We start from the raw sequence: 20,288 nt of genomic DNA on the forward strand, positions 1-20,288 counted from the left end.
ATTTGATTCAGTCAGCAGAAGCTGTTTTAATCATCAGAAATCACCTTTAAAACCTCCCGCTGTCCACTAACAGTCCCTGGATCGACCGGGGACTTTAAAATGTCCAGATGTGTGAATGGTGGTCTGTCTCTAGATGAGGCCCTTTGACTGAAAAAAAAAAAATTAAAAATACTCTGTTTACAGATGGGATGAATTGTAAGAATTTTAACCCCTGATGTATTTTACCAAGTGTTGTTTTCCAATCTGTCTTTTTTTTCTGTTGTTCAACCGAATGGAGATGAAACAGGAGGCAGAGCTGGAGGCAGCAGTGATGAAGATGAGGAGGCTGTCTTTTGGTGTGAGGAGGATGAAGAGGATCAGAAAGGAGTCCATCAGAGGGACAGCATATGTTACATGTTCTGGAGGTAAAGTCACACCGAGATAGTTTGGACTTGGACAGGAGGGATGGAGAAGATCTGGGTAGAAGGATGATGAGGTTGGAGCTGCCACGCCGGAAGAGTAAGTTAGTGTGAGAGGAGAGGGTGAGATGGAGGTAGCTGATTGGATATGGACCCTGAAGGGAGCAGCACAAAAAGAAGAATCTAGCTCAACCCCACTGTGGCACCAAGGAGAAGGTGACTGTTGATCCCAGAGCAGATGTGACCATGTCCATTCAATGGACAAAGCACCCCCGTTGCATTTCTCAATGGCTTCTCAATCTTCTTCTGTATTTCTTTTGAAGATCGATGCTTTAGGAGTGGCTATCTGCTGCCTGCTGTGTGAAAGGCACAGCGTCTCTGTTGGTCCTGAAAGTTGGTCTTGGACATTGTGGAGCCTGGAGCAGAGAAGACCAGCGGGGTTCTCCTCTAGGTGCACCCTGTCACTCAACTAAACATCCTGTGTACTTTGCATTCACGTTAAATGAGGATACTCAAGTTCTGCTTAAATCGCTGTCAAGTAATTAGTTATGTGCAGAAAAGAAGCTCATTTCATTCAGCTGTAAGATAAGATAAGATGCACTTGATTGATCCCGGGATTGGGAAATGACTGAACTTGTTATCGTTAGAAAGAGGACATTTCATGTTCAGAGAACTTTAAAGAAGTCGGGTTATCGTTTAGATTCCCTCGGCACGTTTTTTTGTCACCGCTCTTCAGCGATGGGTGATTGGAATAATCTGGTCCGTCGCGCTGCCCTCACACAGCGTCACCAGGACGGTCCGTGCTGAGATCCCCTCCCCGCGCCCGCAGCCCACCTGTCCTGTCCTGTGAACGTGTTCCCGTATCACACGAGTAAGTTCGCTGACCAGACTGTTTACATCAAGGTACATTTATTTTTCTTGTTCTTGTAATTAAATACATACTGTAAGTGCAAATAGTTAAAGAGTCCAGGGTCTAAAGAACTACAGAGTATAGTTGAACATAGTACAAAGTTGGACAGTTATTCAAACAAGCTAAATATCACCAGATACTCCTTGTCTTCATAGTATTTGTACAACAGTACCTAAACATAAGCGTGTTTATTGTTCCTTATAGTTATACAAAAGCAAAAACCCTACGATTACCACGATTAAGACGCATATTGTTGAATTATTTTGTGCTTGGAGACACCAGAAGGAAATCAACTTTGATATTTATTTATATTGACATGTATCGAGAGAAGGCCCATCTGCTAACTCAAACATGAAGCAGTATTGAAACACTGGCAGCAGAGCATGTTTGTGGGCATTTAGCTTTCTTGTGCCAAACCATAGGGTTTGAGGTAAGCACTGCAAAGCAAAAGATGTAGCGTGATTTAAAACCTGCACAAAATATATCAAATATTTACCCAAGGCTCGACTTCATGCACTTTATAATAAGCAACACAAAAAATTCAGTTTCTCTTGTTTCGAGCGGTGTACTTTTCTACCTATTAACAGGATTGTGTGTATGTGTATGCGTGTGTGTGTGTGTGTGTGTGTGTGTGTGTGTGTGTGTGTGTGTGGTGTGTGTGATCGCATGTCAGTGGCTGCTATAGAAGAGGTGAAGGCTTCTCCAGTGGATGCATTGAGAGAACACCAAGATGATGATAAATCACTACGTCCCACAGATGGTAACTGGGCTCCTCAGCCGTGAGCAAGCTGCCTGCCTCCAAGATGGACTGCACCGCCAGCCTCTGTGGACCCAAAGGTCTATTCCTCCTTTCTTTTGGCCCCGGGGATCTTTGCCTGGATCCTGACACACAAAACAGGAGAAACATAACACCTCAGGTACTTGGATAGGGAGCGGTGGGCCCGCTTTCTTCAGTCGGGTTTGTTCTGTTGGGGGCCACTTTCACGTTTTACGAGAATGGTAAGTTAATGACGGCAGCTGACAGCTGGAGGTAAACTAAATCTATACATTTGACAATAGCAAAGGCAATAAGTCACTTTGAACCAAAAACACAAAATTCCTGTTTCTGGTCTCACCCCAGCTGCAGAAGTTATTTGTTATCAAGTACTCATTCGCATCTCTTAACCAATCCAAATAGCCCCTTAAGCTTGGCGTTAGCATCTGTTCCTCATCTACATGGCCATTGCCTATCTCCTGCATCCCTGCTGTAGAACGTACATCTGCATCCTTCCTCAGCTCCCTTATCCGCTGCTGCCACCATCAACAAGTGGAGGTTGTCAAACAAACGCTTCTCTTCACCGAATCGCCGGGGAAAAGATCCTAAACGTTTATCAAGAAGTTAATTCCACAAAAGGCGCCTCCTACTTCCGTTGTCTTGCTGGCTCTGCCTGTTCTTACACGCTCTGCAAGGAAAGTCTGAGCGGTAAATACTTACTTTCCAACCACAGAGTTGACCTGGGTCCGTATTAGTCCCACATATTGGTCAATCTGTGCCTGCAAATAATTCAAACCAAAGATTAGGGTGCAAAATGTGATAGAATCTACTTTTAAAGTTGTGCAGCAAGGTCCTTACCTGATGTTTCTCATAGACCACAGGCATTGTGAACATGGAGACTACCGCTGTGGACGCATGACATAAGCTCACATTACAGTACCCTCAAAACAAATGGATGCATGTCAGCATACAGTAGCCGTAATATTTATCTGTTTTTTTATTTAACAGAGGGGATGCGGGCATCGGTGTATTTTCTTCACCATCGCGTATTGTGTTTCCTCTGAGTATTGTTTAATTACTGACACACACACAGCAGCAAAATGGCATTCAGAGTGGCCACCACCTTACCTAGGATGAGAAGAGTCAGGCCGTTGAAGAGGGCACCCACGTACGTCAGCAGCCACATTAGAACAGCAAACTGAAAGAAACATGGACAAATTATGAGTTGCAGTGAAAACCTTTGTCCGTGTCCTAGGTGTCTGCCTCCCTGCTTCCACAGCTGAAGCTCATCCGGCACCTTCTGAGACCAGATCTTAGACGGCCACCGTGCCGATAGGCGGCGGTATCTACGTTCCTACCCTGGCCGCTGAGCATCAAAAGGGAGGAACAGGTGTATTCCTGATAGGAAATTCCCCGTACAGCTAGAAAGGGGAAGCTGGTTCAGTTTTAGGGTTGACTGTCCCGCCTGGGCACAGAACGGTCGATTCGAGAAGAATTTCAAGCGGAACCGCAAAGACATACAGAAATTTCCCCCACATTCCCATGCAAGTTGTGCTCTGGACAGAGAAGCCGTGAACACGCCGGTGTACGCACAGAGGGAAAGCCAGATCTTTGTTATAGACGGCAGTTCCGGCCTCACCACCGGTTGCATGTGCGGTCTACGAGCTCAGTGTGAGACAAACCTTCAAAGAGTCAACCAGATCTTGCACGAGGAAAAGCCTGCGCAGCTCCTTCATACAGGTGTTGGTGTACAGCAGGATTTTGTCAGCGTATTTACTGATCTGGTCCTGGGACAGAGCGATCTCCATCTCCAGGTAGGCTCTGCGAAAGAAGACACGATGAACGTGACGCCCGTCAGCTCGTAAGACGTCCTCCCACAAGTTTGCTGGACTCACTTGAAAGGATGCCCCTCATCTGTCTTCTGCACGGCCTGGAGCACAGACTTGTAGATCCTGAAGCTGACGGTGGCAGAGAGGGCTGCCAGGGCCAAGTAGGCACCGACGCTGACCACGCTGAACTGGGTCAGGGAGAACAGGAGCAGGAGCACGCTGCTGAACACGGCCCCGGACTGCTTCACGTTCCTCCAGTAGAGCAGGTCGATGGCTGCGGGAAAGACGGGACAAGGACAGGCAAGGTTAAAGTCCACAGAGCTCCGACGAACCTGGACGCATTCTTTTCAAAGTGGAAAGGGTGGCCGGGCACATTTGGGTCGAATAACTGGAAGCTGTTCGCTCTTAGCAAAGGTCCTCTGAGAGCTTCCGCTGTCATGTGATCTCTTTTGGCGCAGCTTTCGGTGACTTCTCACTTCAGATATAGAGCGACCTTTGCAAAAATAATAGATAACCTTCTCTTGCGGACCCACGCCGCGCCCCCTCCTAATCGGAGTGGTGGCCGCCGGCCGCAGCTGCTCGGCTCCCGTGCGTCCAGAGAGGGAGGCGACCCCGTGACACCGGACGCACACTCGTGCCTTTTGCTTGGAACAGAACAGAATTAATGATTGACCCGAAGTGCTGAGAAAACGAGGGCAGAAATAGAAGCGGTATCAGCATTTCACAGATAAGGGTTTAGCGTGACCGGTCAGTCGGGGATGAAGGATGACAACGCTCCGGCACCGTGCCTCTTTCACCGCCACCCCGCCAGGGTGCGAACCGCCGGGATACGACGTCCTGCAACCGTTCCCTTCCTTCCAAACACGTGTCAAACGCACGGACCCCGAGCCGTATGATGTGAGTTACACCCCCCGAGGAGTTTCGATAAGAACTATTGCTGCCGCCTTCATCTCTGCTGACCCGGTCAGCCCTCCGCCAACATGGCGGCGCTTTCGAGACGACCGAGGCCGACCGTCGGTACGTCCGGGGACCGACGCTGTGTCACAGGGAGCCCATCAGACCGGGCATGCTGTCAGAATCTCTCCTGAGGTCCCCTGGCTGCCTTTCTCTTCCTCTCCAAGCCGTCCAACTGCTCGCCCGCTCTAATTTTAGCGTCGGAGCTGTGAACGGCATAGTGATGACGGCCATCTTTGCTCTGGGCTGAAAAGGCGGGCGGCTGCCAGAAAGGCGTGCAGAGCCTCAGAGAGCCAGGAAGTCGGCAGGAATACCTGCGAGCGGCTACGTGACGGCAGCTTGCCGTGGCAATAAATCTCCTTGAATTGACTTCCCATCAGAACCCAGTGGTGACTGAGCCATCTGCCCCATCACGTCTAACTGAATAACTCAGGGAACATGATCCACGTGCACTCACATTCCTCATAGATCAAACTCTCCCCGGTGCTGCATCGAAATAGAGATGCTGAGACAGGACTACACACACACAGGCAGCTCCTCCGGTAAGAACACACAGACACATCAACAGACAGGACGGCTCGGCCAGAGAGGCAGGTCTTCGGCGGCGCCTGGGCCTGCACGGGCTGAAAAGCTCTACGTGCTGCAGTGGAAGCGTGTACTGACCTGCGGCTCCCATGGCTGCGCGGGGAAAGAGGCAGCTGCTTTATTCGCCGACAAAAAGGAGAGCGCTGAAGGGGGAGTCCCCCCTGCGCAGAAGGGGAGGGCCCAGCACCTTAACAGCAAATCAGCAGCTTCCTGAGCAAAAGGGGGAGGGAGGTATCTTCTGGGTGCGGTTGCCAAATAGCCACAGTGTGATCCAGCGCACACACGCTAACGCACACCCTGTGTAGCCTCAGGATTCACGGCACGCAGACACACACACACACACACCCCGACCACCGCCAGATTCATGTGTCCACTCACGAGCCTGAAACGGAGGGGGAAAGCGGGCTCTTGCCATTCAACGCTCCGGCGGAGAGGATTCACCGAGCACCTGCCTGATGCAGTTACCATAGTTACCATGCTCCATTTTCTCCACGCCACTCACAGAGTTGGAGAGAAGGAGCGAGGGAGGGGCCGAGAGATGTGAGGGGGGAGCGGGGCTCCTGTGGGAACAGAGAGGGATTTATTTGCCGTGAATCAGGGGAACCAGCACGACATTATGTCTCCACACCCCAGAGACACGGCCACTCCCTCCTTGGTGGAACACAAAAGGACAATGGAATTAGAAACAATGCTAATTAACCATCGAGGTGGTATCAGAAATAACAAACTTGCATCTATGACAGGACAAAAGGACCCTTTTTAAGTCGCTAAGGATCAATATTTTTTTGGTTAGGGTTGGAAAACATTGTGTCCAGTCATCATGTTATAAATGCAGCTTCACCCCAACACAGAACCAGCAGACCATCAACACCGTCTACCACTGACTACTACCTTTGTTTGGGATTTAAGGGAATTTCGAGGAGATTTGGATGTAATATTTACATTATTTATACTTTATTTCAGGTCCTTGACAAAATCCTCTTGTCGTGGCAACTGGACTTGATTTTCTTTTCTTTCTTTGAAAAGTTACAGACGTACATCACATATGTCCGTCTGTAACTTTCCAATGGTTTAAAAGCGACCTCGGTTAATGATTTTACTTCAAGAAAGAGAGATAAAAAGGCCATCAAATATGAGCTGCAATTTCGGATTATCTCCTGAGATAAGATCCGAGACATCAGCGATTCTACATGTATCGATCATCGCCCAGCCTCGCGTGCGTTTCAAATATTGACCCGTGATGATGTCGTATTGTGACAAAGGGTATGAAACAGTCGGCCGAGCTCTTCCTCTCAGAGAACTTTCTTCCGATCCGCATCACGGTGAAAACCGGAGCAAACGATTGGCACCACCGACAATAATACGACCCCCTAGTTAAACTAGTTTAGCCTGACCTCATTAAATCACTGAAGACATCACTGCGACCTCAAAGTAACTATCAGCCGGAGTGAGCGGCCGTGCGAAGGGATCTCTGCTGCCAGTGGGTCTCAGCCTCAAACATTTATTCCATGTCCTATCTCACCCTGACGAACACTAACACATTAGTCAATAAGATCTTTTCCATTTCATCACAGTTGTACACATGCATCCATGTGATAAATATCAGCCACCAGTCAGAGCGTCCTCTGCCCTCCCAGGCAATTTCCTGACCAAATGGAAAACCAGTAAATGAACTGATCCTTGTTGATGTTTCCTAGTAACTCCTGAACAAAGCATCGGTGTCGCAGCATATTTGACCCTCTCAATTACGTTGCTCCATAGAGTTTTTGGTGTATTAGTAGGTTTCTGTTGGCCTGACTGATGCAGGAGTGGAAGGACGCACAACAGCGTGTCGTGTTGACGTGTCATTGCTTCATGCGGAAGGGATGCTCTTGTTGATGATGCCGATGCTGTTGTCTCATCTTCAAGCATGATCTCAAGTCCATTGTGGATGTAGCTGCATCACCGTCAGCATTCCTGTGCAGCCTCAGCTGTGACTGTGCTTCTCAGGAGAGAGTGACTCAACACAAAGACGCCTTTGGCATCAAGATGTATTGACACCGCAGTACTGTATATATATATATATCTGCTGAATTTCTTCACTTCCTGTGTAACGTGAAGGACGGCGCCCCTGGGATCAGTTTTCACAACCCGAGGTCAGAAGACCCAAATGGTCTGATATCCAACTGCCAAGGCCAGACCGGGACTCTGACAAAGGAAAGATTTTCTTTTCTCAGTTAGAATCCCACACTGTTATGGGCTCTGGAAAGCAAAGGCAGTGCATTGCAGCGCTTCAAAGATGGCAGATAATAAACAGCAGCCAGAGCAGAAGTAGGGACGCCATTTTCTCTAAGGGTCCCTTTTTCCAAGCCCTCCATGCCGCGGTAGCACACAGACGGAGGATGCTTTTGTCCGGCACGCTCTCTGCAAGGTGTCATGGCAGCACGTAAGATAGGGCTGATGTAATCGGGATGGGTGTGCCCTGGTTGCCATGGAGACAGTCTGTCAGTGCCGTCCGGACGCTACGACTGCCTTGTTTCACCAAAGCAAAAGACATCACATAAAAGCAGCTCCCCTGCGAGGTCGGCAGAGCGGAGAGGACGACGGTAACGGCTTCGCTAAGCTTAAAGATTGGCACCCATATTAGCATGTTCCCCAAACAGATGGCTCGCAGCATGCTGCTGTGAACACTCGTCGTCCAAAACACTCGACGGCGTCTCTCACCAGCTCCGGTTTGTTTTCTGTTTTTTTCCGGGCGGATACGCGCGGCAGAACGCGGCTTACAGGGCGTGACCGTGTTCCAGGGAGATACAATCGGAGGACATAATTAGACACATGGAAAAATCGGAGATACACGACGGCACGCTCGCAGTGTCGTGGAGCTTCTAGCTGCATGCGGCAATGCTGGCCTATCTGTCACAGGCATAAAACACAGATAAATCACAGCAAATGTAACAGTACCCTGGCCCTTCCAGCTGCTCCAGGAGCTTTCCTTCTTGGTCACGTCTGCAGCGGCCTGCATGCTGGTCATCGCTTTTGTCCCCGCTTTTTCTCCCTCTTCCCCTCTTTATTGTCCTTGTTTTCTTCTTTGTCTCTCTTCGACAGCACAGACTCACTCACTCATCCCAGCGAGGCATGAATGGTGGAAAAGGATGCGGGAGAGAGGCTGAGATGACAGAGTGGGAGGCAGGGAGGGAGGGAGGCAGGGAGGGAGGGAGGGAGGAGGAAAGGTTTCCAAGGTGCTGCTGGCTGGCGGAGCGCACAGACTGATGCTGAGGACCAGGGTTGGCTAGAACAGAAGGCACAGAAATGCATCTGTGTGTGTGTGTGTGTGTGTGTGTGTGTGTGTGTGTGCGTGCTGGGGGAGGGGGGTCCAATTGTAAACACTACATCATAGTTGCTGCTGCGGCAATTCATCCATGCGATGATTAAGAGCCTGTGGGGGTGCGGGGCGGGTGGTGTGGACTGAAGGCTGCGCTTCTGCTTTTCTTAGGAAGGGATGGTACCTTTGTCTCCACAGTAAAAGCCCAGACAGAATCGCGAAAGGCCAAAGTCGCTAAAGGTTCTTCCAGGTTTCTCTATTTAATGCAAGAGCACTGATGTGGATTTCCTGGGACCCGATATGTTTGGCGTAAAAACGTTACATTTACTAGTTAACGTCATTCCAGGAAGTAGTTTTGTTGTGTTGAACCTGAATATGAGATCATGTTGCCAGTGAAGAAACAAAGCTTGCTTTTTGTTTCTACAGAAAAATATTTGAGTCTCACCCACACTCGCTGACAAATCGAGGAGGCAAAGTGCTTCTACTTAAATAATTCATAGTCAGAGACGATGGTGCACAATGTCGTTCGGAGCCGCGAGGACGTATGACTGCGTTCGGTTTCTCTCCCCGGAATATATTTGAGATGCAAACAGCTGTAAATCGACGTACACCTGCAAAAGCTGAGGGCAGAGCAGCTCCCTCCTCCGGTGTCGGGGCACTGAGCAGGAAACAACCCGCCCTCTGTTGTCTGGAGGTCCCTTCTGCTTCTCCAACCCCTCCAAGGCCACACCTCACACCTGCCGCTCACTGCAGCCCAAACATCCCTCAGCACCAGGAACGCCGAGAAAAAAAAATCAGCACTCCGGACCAGAGTTCATGTGCAACCCTGTTGCTGTTGCTATGGCAACGGATGAGGGAGCTGGCGGAGCTGCGGTGACGAAGATACACGGCGCCCTCTAGTGGCAGACAAACAAACGTGTGACCTGCTTTCAGCTTTTCCAGAAGCTTCTCACAGTGAGTAAACAAAGCAGGGAGGATCTCCATCTCTCCATCTGTCCATGTTATTGGAACAGGCCAGACGATACTTTTAAACGCCCTGGTCACCCTGCTCAAACGTCCGCCTTAAGGAACCAGGAGTCAGGAGGCAACTGTTTGCACCACATTGTCCCACTGTGCACAGGGTCAGAAGACACACTTGTGCAAAAGCGCTTGTGATACGCAGCAACATTTTTTTCCCTTTCTTAGTTACGGCCTATCAGTCGGGCTCCGAGGCTCGACTGTCCCCCTCGAACCCCCACTGTCCCTCTTGGACCCCATGCATCCCTGGACGGATGATTTTAAACTTCCAAGGCTCCACCAGGGGGAAGCACACTCCACAGAAGGGTGACAGACGTGCTTCCCCCACACCAAAGGGCCACACCCTGCCCTCAACACACACACGCACACACACACACGCACACACATATGCAGCCATGGAACATCCCATCACTCAGTCTGTTTTTTCCTGGCTGTGACAACAACCCGGTTGCCATGCAGGTATCTAAGGTATATGAGCTAACTCCATGGAAGAGGCTGCCATGGAAAGCTGCTCCCACGTATTAGCTTCTCTCCACATGAACAGGAAAGAGGGGATGTTTGTTTGTTTCACTCATAAATTCACATCGGCAAGTCTAATGCAACCTACTTCTCTGAACCCACAGCACCTGTCCTGGAAAGCTGGTGCTGGAGATTCTGGTGTAACAGCCAAAGTGAGAATACTACTCCACGCAGACATTCTTCCACAACACTGAGACAGCACAACTAAAGTAGCCAAGGACAGGCTACCAAGGACAAGAGACAGAGGACAGCAGAGTCCAACCCTGACCAGATGGAGGAGACACTGACCTTTCTGTTTGCTGAAGCGCTCCAGCAGGGCTGAGACAGTGGCTTTCCCCGGGTCCTCCTTGCCCTGGGCGGGTTGCTTGTACGTGTCCACCTTTTGGGGCCTCTCCGGTCGCACCTCCGGAGGCACGGCGGCAGTGGGGGGCTTGGGCTTGCACAGACGATCCTCCTCCGCTTTCACCTGGGTCTTGACCTTCTCTGGGATCAGGGGCTCGGCCGGCGACGCTTCGGCTGTATCGCGGGTGGATAAGATACCGGGGACCGGAGGGGGAGGAGGCCCGGCGGCTTGCTTGGGGCCGTCGAGGCCCTGCTCTCTCTTCGGGCTCTCCTCGGACGCAGATTCGATGAAGAGGTCGCTGTCAAGCTCGGCCTCTCTCTCCTCCCTCAGGATGCTGTAGGCAGTAGGCGCGGCATGGTTGCCGGCGAGGCCGAAAGCGCCCTTGGTGACGGGGGGACTGTCGAACGGGCTGCCGGCGGAGCCGAACAGACCTTTGCTCTGAGGGGCCGGAGCGAAGGAGTTGCTACCGGTCTTGAGAGGCTCCTCTGACACCAGCTCTATCTCCGAGTCTCCGGACTCACCGCTGCTGCCCTCACGGTCCTGGTCTTGGTCCTCGGCCTTCGCGCCTGGACCGGTTCGGGGAGCTGCAGACTTCATGACCTCGGATTTGGACATGTCGTGGGAGGGGAATTCCTTTTCTGCTTGGAAAAATAACAGAGAGTAAGAATCGGTCTTAAAACTATCGTGTCAGGTAATAACGAGCATGTGACACGTCTGACCGTCTGTGGAACATGTGATCTCCCTGCAACAATCCCCAAAAGATAGAGGCGACCCTTCGGTTGCCATGGCAGCTTTAATTTTCAGCATTACAGGGAACATGACTGTCCACAATGGCTGCGCGACTAAACGTAGGCTGCAACATGCCCCTCAACTAAGAGTTTGGATATTTTGTGGAAGCAGCTGTTGATCTAGAAGCCATGGTCTCCAGCTGGTGGAGCTGTCAGTTGCACGTTTGTGAAATTAGGCTTCAGTTTAGATATTTCTTTCTCGGTCAGACGTTTCATGACACTGACGCGATTCCCTGTTTTGCCTCTTTCACTCTGTCACGGAGACGAGCTGCAGCTGAGTTGCCTTAAAATATAAGAAACAGTATCATGAGGTAATGCGGGTTTCCAATTCCTGCTTTCCACATCTGTCATTCTGTCCCAAATACTTCCAGGTTATTTCATGGTGAACAGAATTGATTTGACTTTTAATTTACAATATTTTGATACAAATAACATGCAGTTGAATAGATATGTCAATATACCCATGTTTATACATAAGTCTCACTAAGATGGTGTGTGTGTGTGTGTGTGTTTGTGTGTGTGTGTGTGGAGTGCCTACGTGTTGGTGAAGCGTTGGGAGTGGAAACAGGGCTGTCGTCCTCTGGTTCGGATAGCGTGACGGTGGGAACGCCCTGCAGGCCAACGCTGAGGACGTTCTCCCGCTCGGAGCCGGTCCCCGGAGGGGGAGGTCTTTGGGGCTCGGCAGCGGGAGGCACGGACTCGGTCAGGGTGATCTTCACCGGGCTGGCGGACTGCGGAGTGCTACCCAGGTTGCGGTAGGAGCGGTAGTCGGAGAGCTCCTCGTCGGACGGCTCCTCCACATAAGGGAATGAGTGAGAGCCCAGTGCCGGTCCGAGGTTCTCGTCTTCATCCTCATCTTCCTCGTCTTCTCCGGAGTTCTTATCTATGTAGCCGCCCAGTGAGCCACGGCCGGCCGAGCCCGCGTCCTCCGTGCTGCGCCCGAACCCCTGGTGCTGGTCATGATGCTCATCCCCATGGCTGATGTCCATGTAGTTGTAGGACTCTGTCTTATCTAAGCCGGTCAGAGGCTTCGGTAGGTCATCGAGCAGGCCGGTGGTCATCTTGGTGTTGGAGCCGAAGCCGTAGGGCTCGGCCGAGAAGCGGTCCAGGCTCGAGGAGCCAGAGGAGGGCTTCGGGTTGTCCGACAAATAGGAGGCCTCTGATGTAAAGCTCTGATTGGACAGCAGTGACGTGTAGACGTCGCCGTCATCATTCATGGGCTTTCCAAACAGGACGGACACGGGCTCCTCTGCAGAGAGAGAGCAAAAAGCAATGAGAAAAGGCAAAGGTCGAGAACCCGCTCCACGTTTGGCCCGAGCTCTTTGATTGGCAGCAGCGGGTCAGACGGGACCGTTGAGCCGGTGCCGCTGCAGGTGGGGCGTCTGTGGCGCGGGGAGCAGGGTGGGGCGCTCAGCCGTGCGGACCACTGGGCCAGCGGGGACATGGTGTCCTTGTGCTCAGCACCGGACAAAGGGGGATTGTTCCAACAACAAAAATCAACAGTGCCTTAGCCAGGGTCTACTGTGAACAGCCCTGCAAAGAGCTTCCTGCAGCTATAGTGCTGTACTGGAATCTCATATCCAGCGGTTCCCTTGACAGCTGCACAAGTGATGCTCTAGCAAATATCAAGACAACAGCCCACGGTGTCATTATCTCAAACCCATTTGAAAAATGAGCCACTGAAACTCGCAAAGTGAATAATGTCCGACTCTGCCGTCAGCAGAGTCCAGATCTGTCGTGGACGCCGTGATGTTATTCAAATGGACCGGTAGTGGTGGAATCACCAATATGTAGCATATCCACATCTGATGCGTTTCTCCACAGCTCCAATTCAACATCTGAATATCTGGCGTGCGATACCGTTAGGCCAAAACTGACTGCGTTTCCCTAAACCCACCAGTGAAGACTGACTTGTTTTGTCACCGTGTTTCTTTTGTTTTGAGGAAGAAAGACACTCACAACTGCCGCTGCTGTGTGAGGGAGAAATCCACTTCGCCGATATTTTGGAGACTCAAAAAACAGTACGCACTTCCTGTCAGGGTTTCTTACGTGCACCAGAACGTATGGATTGTGATAATGTTCATGAAAAGCTCTCAATGGAAAGTTATTCTCGGTGTCCAGGTCAGAGGCCGAGTAGTCGAGTACGCCCAACATCCGGCAAAGCCTGGAGGTCGAAACAGAGAGGCACTCCCTCCCACACACACACACACACACACACACACACCAGAATCATGCTAGCTCTTGTGTTTTGCTGTGTGCTATGAATGTGATTTGATACTTTTACCAAAGTGCTCCTCCTCCAGCTCTCTTGCCCTCCTCCTCCCACATCCCACGGCAGGGACGCTGCTATATATAGGCTGGCTCCAGCTGCTGGGCTGGATGAGGGGGAAGATTGTAAATAGCAGCTTCGGGGCTCGCTGAGGAGGATGCAAAGTGACTGACAGAAGACCCAACAGGTCAGGACGTCCTGTTCCTCCCTCAGCTTCCTCTTGAAAGCCTTATCGCCCTTCCTTTCTGCTGTCCTTCAGACTCCTGCAGCTCCCTCTACAAATGCATCGCCACACAACCATTAACAATACATTTTACTGCAGTACAGTGCCAGAAACACTAGTAACAGCATGGAGGGCAATATTGGAGCCACATGCTTATTTATGTTATCATATATAACAACAAGCCCAATATGTTCTGCAGCTGTACTCAGAGATACAGTTTGCAAAATATATGAACTCTGCTGCTGAGCCCAAATCACTTCAGGGACATTAATACCCTTGATGTAATGCTAAAGGGGATCAATGTATAATCCTCTTAGTCTACAACCATGGTATGGTTCCCTTCAGCCATCACCGTAGAAACACCCTCATAATCTAGCATTCACTGATTCTGTTTCAATTCCTACCGTGCAGCTGTGGGAGCCCTACGAGCCACGGCGAACCGTGAGCAGGTGATCTCTCCGGAGCCTCGACCCGCCGGCGACCCCGGCGAGAGCCGACTGTGGACGACAGCCTCCTCACTCTTCATCACCCCCTTTCACATCAGAACAAAATAGCTGCGCAAAGGTTGCATCTGTGCAGGGGCAGGAGGCTGCGGGGGGCGGCGGCTCGGCTCGATATGGTCTTATTGGCACGCTGTTTTGGCCTATTTGGGATTTCACACTTCCTTATGTATATATACACATATAGGTACCTTCCGTGACGAGATACTTTTCATGAATCATTGTCACGGTGCCTCCTGGGGAGGTTGGTGGGGGGTGCGGAATAGTGACTTGACAAACACAGCGTCCGACCCAAGGCCCTTTGGATCTGTTGATCGGGCGGAGCAAAACACAAGAACAAACCCACAAGGCAGAGACCAATGCTTTACCGCACAAAGATGGAATTGGACGTGACAGCGGAGGAATTCTCGTCTCACGCTGCACACACCACAATCCTGTCACTGAAAGCACGGCGCAGTTAAATAAATAAATCCAGGGGAAGAGCTGGGACAGCCGGGCCTTTGTTGTCGCCTGTGCAGCCCTGTGACTAATGCAGCCTGACAGTCTGTGCTACTAATTATCAGAATACAGAGGAGCTCAGACCCCGCTTAGAAAGAGTCCCAGGTTTGTTTGATGACCACACATCTCCTCCACCGAGACAAAAGACCGCTCTTTTCTGTCAGACAGTTTCACAGGTATCACATCGGAAGTCGTGCAGTCAGCGATGACGCGCTCGACGTCTTTAGACCGCGCTGCGCGCAGACAGCTGTCGCTCTGCTGCACGTTGGCGCGGGACTGGCTTCGACATATTTGCTCTTTCACGCCAACTTCTGGGGAATTTTACTGCTTTGTCATTTTCCGTGCACAGAAACAACACGCTCTTGCTCTTTCTGCGTGTGCACTCGCCGGTGAGCTAAAGGGTTGCACACAAAAATGCAAACACAAGGCCAGTTTAGCCAAAGGCCGGAGGGTCAATGGGGCTCAGTAAACTCAGAGAAAAGAATCTGAAATGGACTTGTCAGACTAATCCGTCCGCAAACATCGTTCTACATCATGTAACTCAGCAATTCAACTTTAGGAAAGTGAGGACAGCGGGTTTCTGACCGGATGTAGAGAGACTCCCCTGGTGTGGCATTAAATATAATAAGACCAGTGAACATGACTGGGAAGCCGGTGTGTTGAAATAGGACAATAAGTCATCTGTACAGACCAGCAGCCTCTCCTAAAATGCCGGTTCAGTTGAAGACCTCATCTGTGTTGCTCAAAGGGGTTCCCGGTGACAACTTTTTTGTATCGTAACTTCGGCTTTCATGTGGAAAACCAAATGAAGTGCGATGGGAGTGACGGTCCGGCTGAGCCGAGTGATGTAACAGCAACAATATCCAAGCCTTTTGGAGATTTACAGTTTAATGGTGTTAACTTTGGCCCGGCGTCAAACCACCAAAGCCTTGGTGGACCAAACACATCACACTCGTCACTATGCCGTGGCCGTTTATTATTTGTGACCGGGAAGGAAATGGAAAGCACGAAGGCCGCGGAAAGCGAGCGCGGAGGTCCAAACAAATTTACGAGCAGAGGTCGATCGGAGGACAGCGGCGCCGAGGGGTTCGGCCGCTCGGAGCCGCATGGACCCGAGACAATGGAGACATGCAATTACTGTACGGAGCGTCGGTTCATCCGATGCTCTTTGAAAAAATCCCCCGAAGGCCACGGTGCCGATGTTGCCGCGGCAGAGTCCACTGACAAAGATGAATCAATCTCGCCAGTTTGAATCACAGCTAATCTGCTCCCCTCCTGCCTGTGGAGCGCCGCTCACACAGCCGCCGCTGCCTGTATCGATCACTCTTCTCTTGCTGGAAAGAGGTTTCTGGATGAATGGAGAGGATGTGGCATTTCACGAAAATTCCACCTCTTCAAAGTGGCTGAAGAACGCAGAAGCCCTCGGGTGGCGAGGTGCGAGTGGCATGCCAGAGCCAACACTGCGCAGCCGGTGAACCACCCTGTGAGACAGGGCCTCTGGAGACGGCCGCTCTGATCCCAAGAGGCGATGTGGTCGGGAGGGCGAAGGCGTGCCGTCACTCATTTTCAGAAAGAAGCGGATGAAAGACCATCGGCGGCGCTGATGCCGGACATGTTTTGTTCTTGCTTTTGGACAGGCCTCCCTGCCTCCCTGAGGCTCCACATCCAACCACGATGAATGACCAAGCGTTGATGCACTCATTAACTGTTGGATTTGAACAAGCTTTCTCGGGAAATGTGCCTGCAGTGGGTGTGGTGGCGCACAGAGGCGAGACCTTACACATGTGAGTTGTGCAACAGTGAAAATAGAGGGCAGCCTCTTGTGTTCAGGACATATTATCAAGTTCACAGCGCTGCTGCTGCTGCTGCTGCTGCTGCTGCTGCTGCTGCTGGTGGTAATCGGTTGTTGTGAAGACACAAACCGGTCAAACAAGAGGGGTCGGGTGGAAGCTCAGTATCGCAGCCGCATCCCATAATCAGACTTCGTCTTTGAAAGGTTTCTTGAGACCTGGCTGATAACCAAGGGGCAAAGAGAGCTCTTTTATATTTCTATTATTGTCCATTATCATCATCCCGCCATTTGAACTGTCTGCCTCGTCGCCAGCTCTGCCCGCCCGCCATTAAGCCGTCCGGACCTTGTCCTCTGCGCCCTTTTTTTTATCTTGCATCCTTATCATCAGGTCTGAAAGGACCAAGTGCTACTGCCCGCTGGGAACGGCGGCAGAGCGCTCACCGGCTAAGCCCACAAATGCACCGTACAGGCTCCTGCGGTCCGGCCAATCCACTAAGTGCTCCTCTGTCTGAAAGATAAGGGGAAACAATGGAGCCAGATGAACGCTGCCCGATCCTCGCCGCCGCCGAACACTGAAAGGAGGCTCCGGCCTGATCCGCCCGCCGGGCACATGATCATGGCGTTCGGCCTTTGACCACACGCGGTGATCCGATTCAGGTGCGGAAGAGCCATTGAGGTGTATGTGGGGAAGGGAGTGCATGTCCGTCTGTCTGTCCACGGCGGTGACTTACAATGAGCAGTTACATAAGTGACACACAACGGTGTCGCCTCCCCTGCGCTGCCGCGCTCAGTCACTCTCAGACTAAAGTCATGGATGCTGATTCCCCCCCTTAGGCCCGAGAGACGCTTCCATGGCTTCGGAGCGTCTGGCCTCCTCCAGCCGGGCCGAATCGCTCATGTAACTCTGTGACTCGCTCTGCTGCTCTCTCTCTTCTCCGTCTGCTTCTGTCGGTACGTTTCTGACTTGTGAAGGAAACGCGAGTGCGGATACTGATGTGGCGAAGGGTGTTATATTTGCATCCATTATTAATGAGTGTTCTGGTGCGCGTGTATTGATTTTCATGCTCTAGATACAGACAAATCTGTACAAAGCTCACCTCTATGAAGCCTGGTCTGCTCATCTATCAGCAGCCTCACTGGAACTGTACCTTTCAGTTCATAGACATTTATTCACACCTCTTTTTTCTTCTTTCATCATTCCTCCTAGTTCTCCTGAGCATACATGCAGGCACACACACTTGTTTATGTCCTGTACCATCTCCTGATCCTGCCGCTCTTCAGTCAGACACCCAACTGTCCACCTTCTCTCTGAATTTCTGTTGTTGTTTTCCTCAAGAGTAGTCACATTTCAAATGTGATTGAATTATATTTTAACAACATGTTGAACAAAATGTTGCAGAAGCATCCATAAGTGGGTATGGAACACCGCTCGGAGTAGAGTTCTCTTCAAACAAAGTCATCCAGGGCTAAACAGGTAGATTGTCAGAGATGTCACTTCATAATAGCAGCGATTTCTTAAAGACTGATTAGAAAGGGACTGGAAATAATTGAGCGATAATTTACCAGAGTAGCTGGAAAATTCTCAGAGGGTTGGGACAATTTGGGTTCATTTAATTCCCATTTGTAAAAGCTTTAGCGGGGCTGAGCTGCATATGGTAACGCTGCACGCTGTAGCACGGGTGAGAGGGTTTTTTTTCCACGGGGCCCAGACACTTGTGCATGAACGAGCGGAGGTGAGGCTGCCCACAGGGACACGTCCTCGCCGCTGCACAACATCTGAGTGGGATCAAATTCACGGAGGGGATCACAGAGCTGACATTTAGAAATCGCCGTGATGCAACAGCCACTGCCACGCGCATCTCAAGACTCACTGATGCAATTTAGGAAATCCAGCCCAGAATTGGTGACCCTGACCGAGGCTCTGCCCGGCAGTCATGTAATGGAGCTGGACTGTGCATTAGCAGATGGCTGCTTCACAGATAGGAGACAAACATGGATCAATTATCCAGGAGTGTAATTCTAAACATCCCGAGGGGCTTTGGTTACACCGGCCGCACTGGGGTAATGTCTGGGATCTTTCCTGTTCCCAGAAAGTCTCTCTTTTGTCAGATTTGAAAACTCTCTTCGGGGCCTGACGCCCTGATGGTGATCCAAGTGGGTGGCGGCACCAGGAACGTCCACTACGCCGCTCTGGATGTGATCACATCTGTATTGTTTCCTGCCGGGGACATCGACACTACAGCCTAGATTGTTTCTGGTGTCTGGACATGGCTCAGAAACCAACCCGGAGACTGTCGTTCTCTGGAGGTGCACCTCAGGCTCGAGCGGAGCTGGTGCCTGGAAGATCTTCTGGAAGGCCTTGTCGGCCAAACACAACGAGTCCACTTCCTCCTAAGCGAGGTCCACTTCTATAAAGTTTGCCCTTCTCTTTGCCGCACTTCTCTTGGTTGCTGGAAATAACCGGTCGCCTTGAATTGTGTCTCTAACCACATCAGACATTGGACTCACGTCTATCAAATGAGGTGCTTGTTTCTGCTAGTGGACGGTGAAACGGGAGAACGTGCACACGAAAAGGAATCGGGCGGGTTTTTTCTTTTTTTTCCCCCTCAAACACCCTCTCATGAATTTTTCATTGAATTTGTGAACGAGAGTGCCTGGTTCTGGTTTGTCTTGCCAGCAGAGCAGAGACCCCTGCTTCTTCTCAGGGAGTAAAAATAGCCGCATCTTAGCCAAGCAGTGCCGAGCACAACAACAAAGTTGGGTCTGAGGTGCTGCATGATGTTCCCTGACACGCTCTGCTTCCAGGGTCCACACAAGGAGAGCTGAAATGCTGGAGGCTTTTGCTTTTTCTCTGACCTTGTTGTTATCCTGACCCTCCCACTGGCACCCAGACACACACACACACACACTCCGTGCCCAAGGAGGCTCTTGGTTCGGGTCCAGAGTTTTGTACGCCGTCCCCAAATAAAACCAGAGTACGGTTGAAAGTACCAGGAATCTGGATAATGGGATCACCTGGAGGATCAGAAGCCAGGGCCCATCAGGAGCTCAACAGGCTGCCTATGACCGCAGGCCGTCCCTGGCTCACACAGGGGCCCGGCCGGTCCCGCTCTCTCAGGCCGGACACGGCTCTCTGATTCCCGGGGAACAAGGCTCAAACTCCGCGGGCCGCCGAGGCCTTTCCCGGCCGGGCGGACTGTTCGCCTTACCTGTAGATGCAGTTTCCATAGCAACGGGAGGCCTCTTCACGTCCGCCTGGAAAGGATGGGACGGCTCTCCCGGCGGCTGGCGCCCGTCGAAGCGGCTCTGCGGCTCCCCGAACAGCCCGCTCTTCTCATAGTCCTCCCCGAACCAGGTCCCCTCCGCGCCGGGCCGAGCGGACATGCTTCCTCCGTCGTCTGACGCACGATCCGGTACGCAAAGGAGGCCGGACGGACGGACGGACGGACGGACGGACGGACGGACGGATGGATGGACGGACGAATGGATGGATGGATGGATGGCGGAGACAAGCGCCGGCTCGTCGCTGCCGTCTGTCGGCTGGGTCTGCCGGAGGAGAGGAGCCGGAGGAGCGGAGGAGGAGCGGAGGAGGAGGAAGAGGAGGAGGA

At 51.5% G+C, this 20,288-nt stretch overlaps 1 protein-coding gene across 1 annotated transcript; it reads right to left on the reverse strand.

The window, feature by feature from the left end:
* Window positions 1–1,290: 1,290 nt before the first annotated feature.
* Window positions 1,291–20,226, reverse strand: rtn1a (reticulon 1a). Its single transcript, XM_086152839.1, has 9 exons — window positions 19,890–20,226; window positions 11,937–12,647; window positions 10,556–11,248; window positions 3,958–4,165; window positions 3,745–3,883; window positions 3,191–3,260; window positions 2,921–2,967; window positions 2,783–2,841; window positions 1,291–2,190 (listed from the first exon to the last, which is right to left on the reverse strand). The coding sequence occupies exons 1-9, from the start codon at window positions 20,062–20,064 to the stop codon at window positions 2,148–2,150; spliced, it is 2,145 nt and encodes a 714-aa protein (XP_086008965.1). The 5' UTR covers window positions 20,065–20,226; the 3' UTR covers window positions 1,291–2,147.
* Window positions 20,227–20,288: the final 62 nt, after the last annotated feature.

Source organism: Fistularia commersonii, chromosome 1, assembly GCF_037954325.1.
Source record: "Fistularia commersonii isolate RoL2024-O1a breed Wild chromosome 1, RoL_Fcom_v1.0, whole genome shotgun sequence".
NCBI classification, from domain to species: Eukaryota; Metazoa; Chordata; class Actinopteri; order Syngnathiformes; family Fistulariidae; genus Fistularia; species Fistularia commersonii.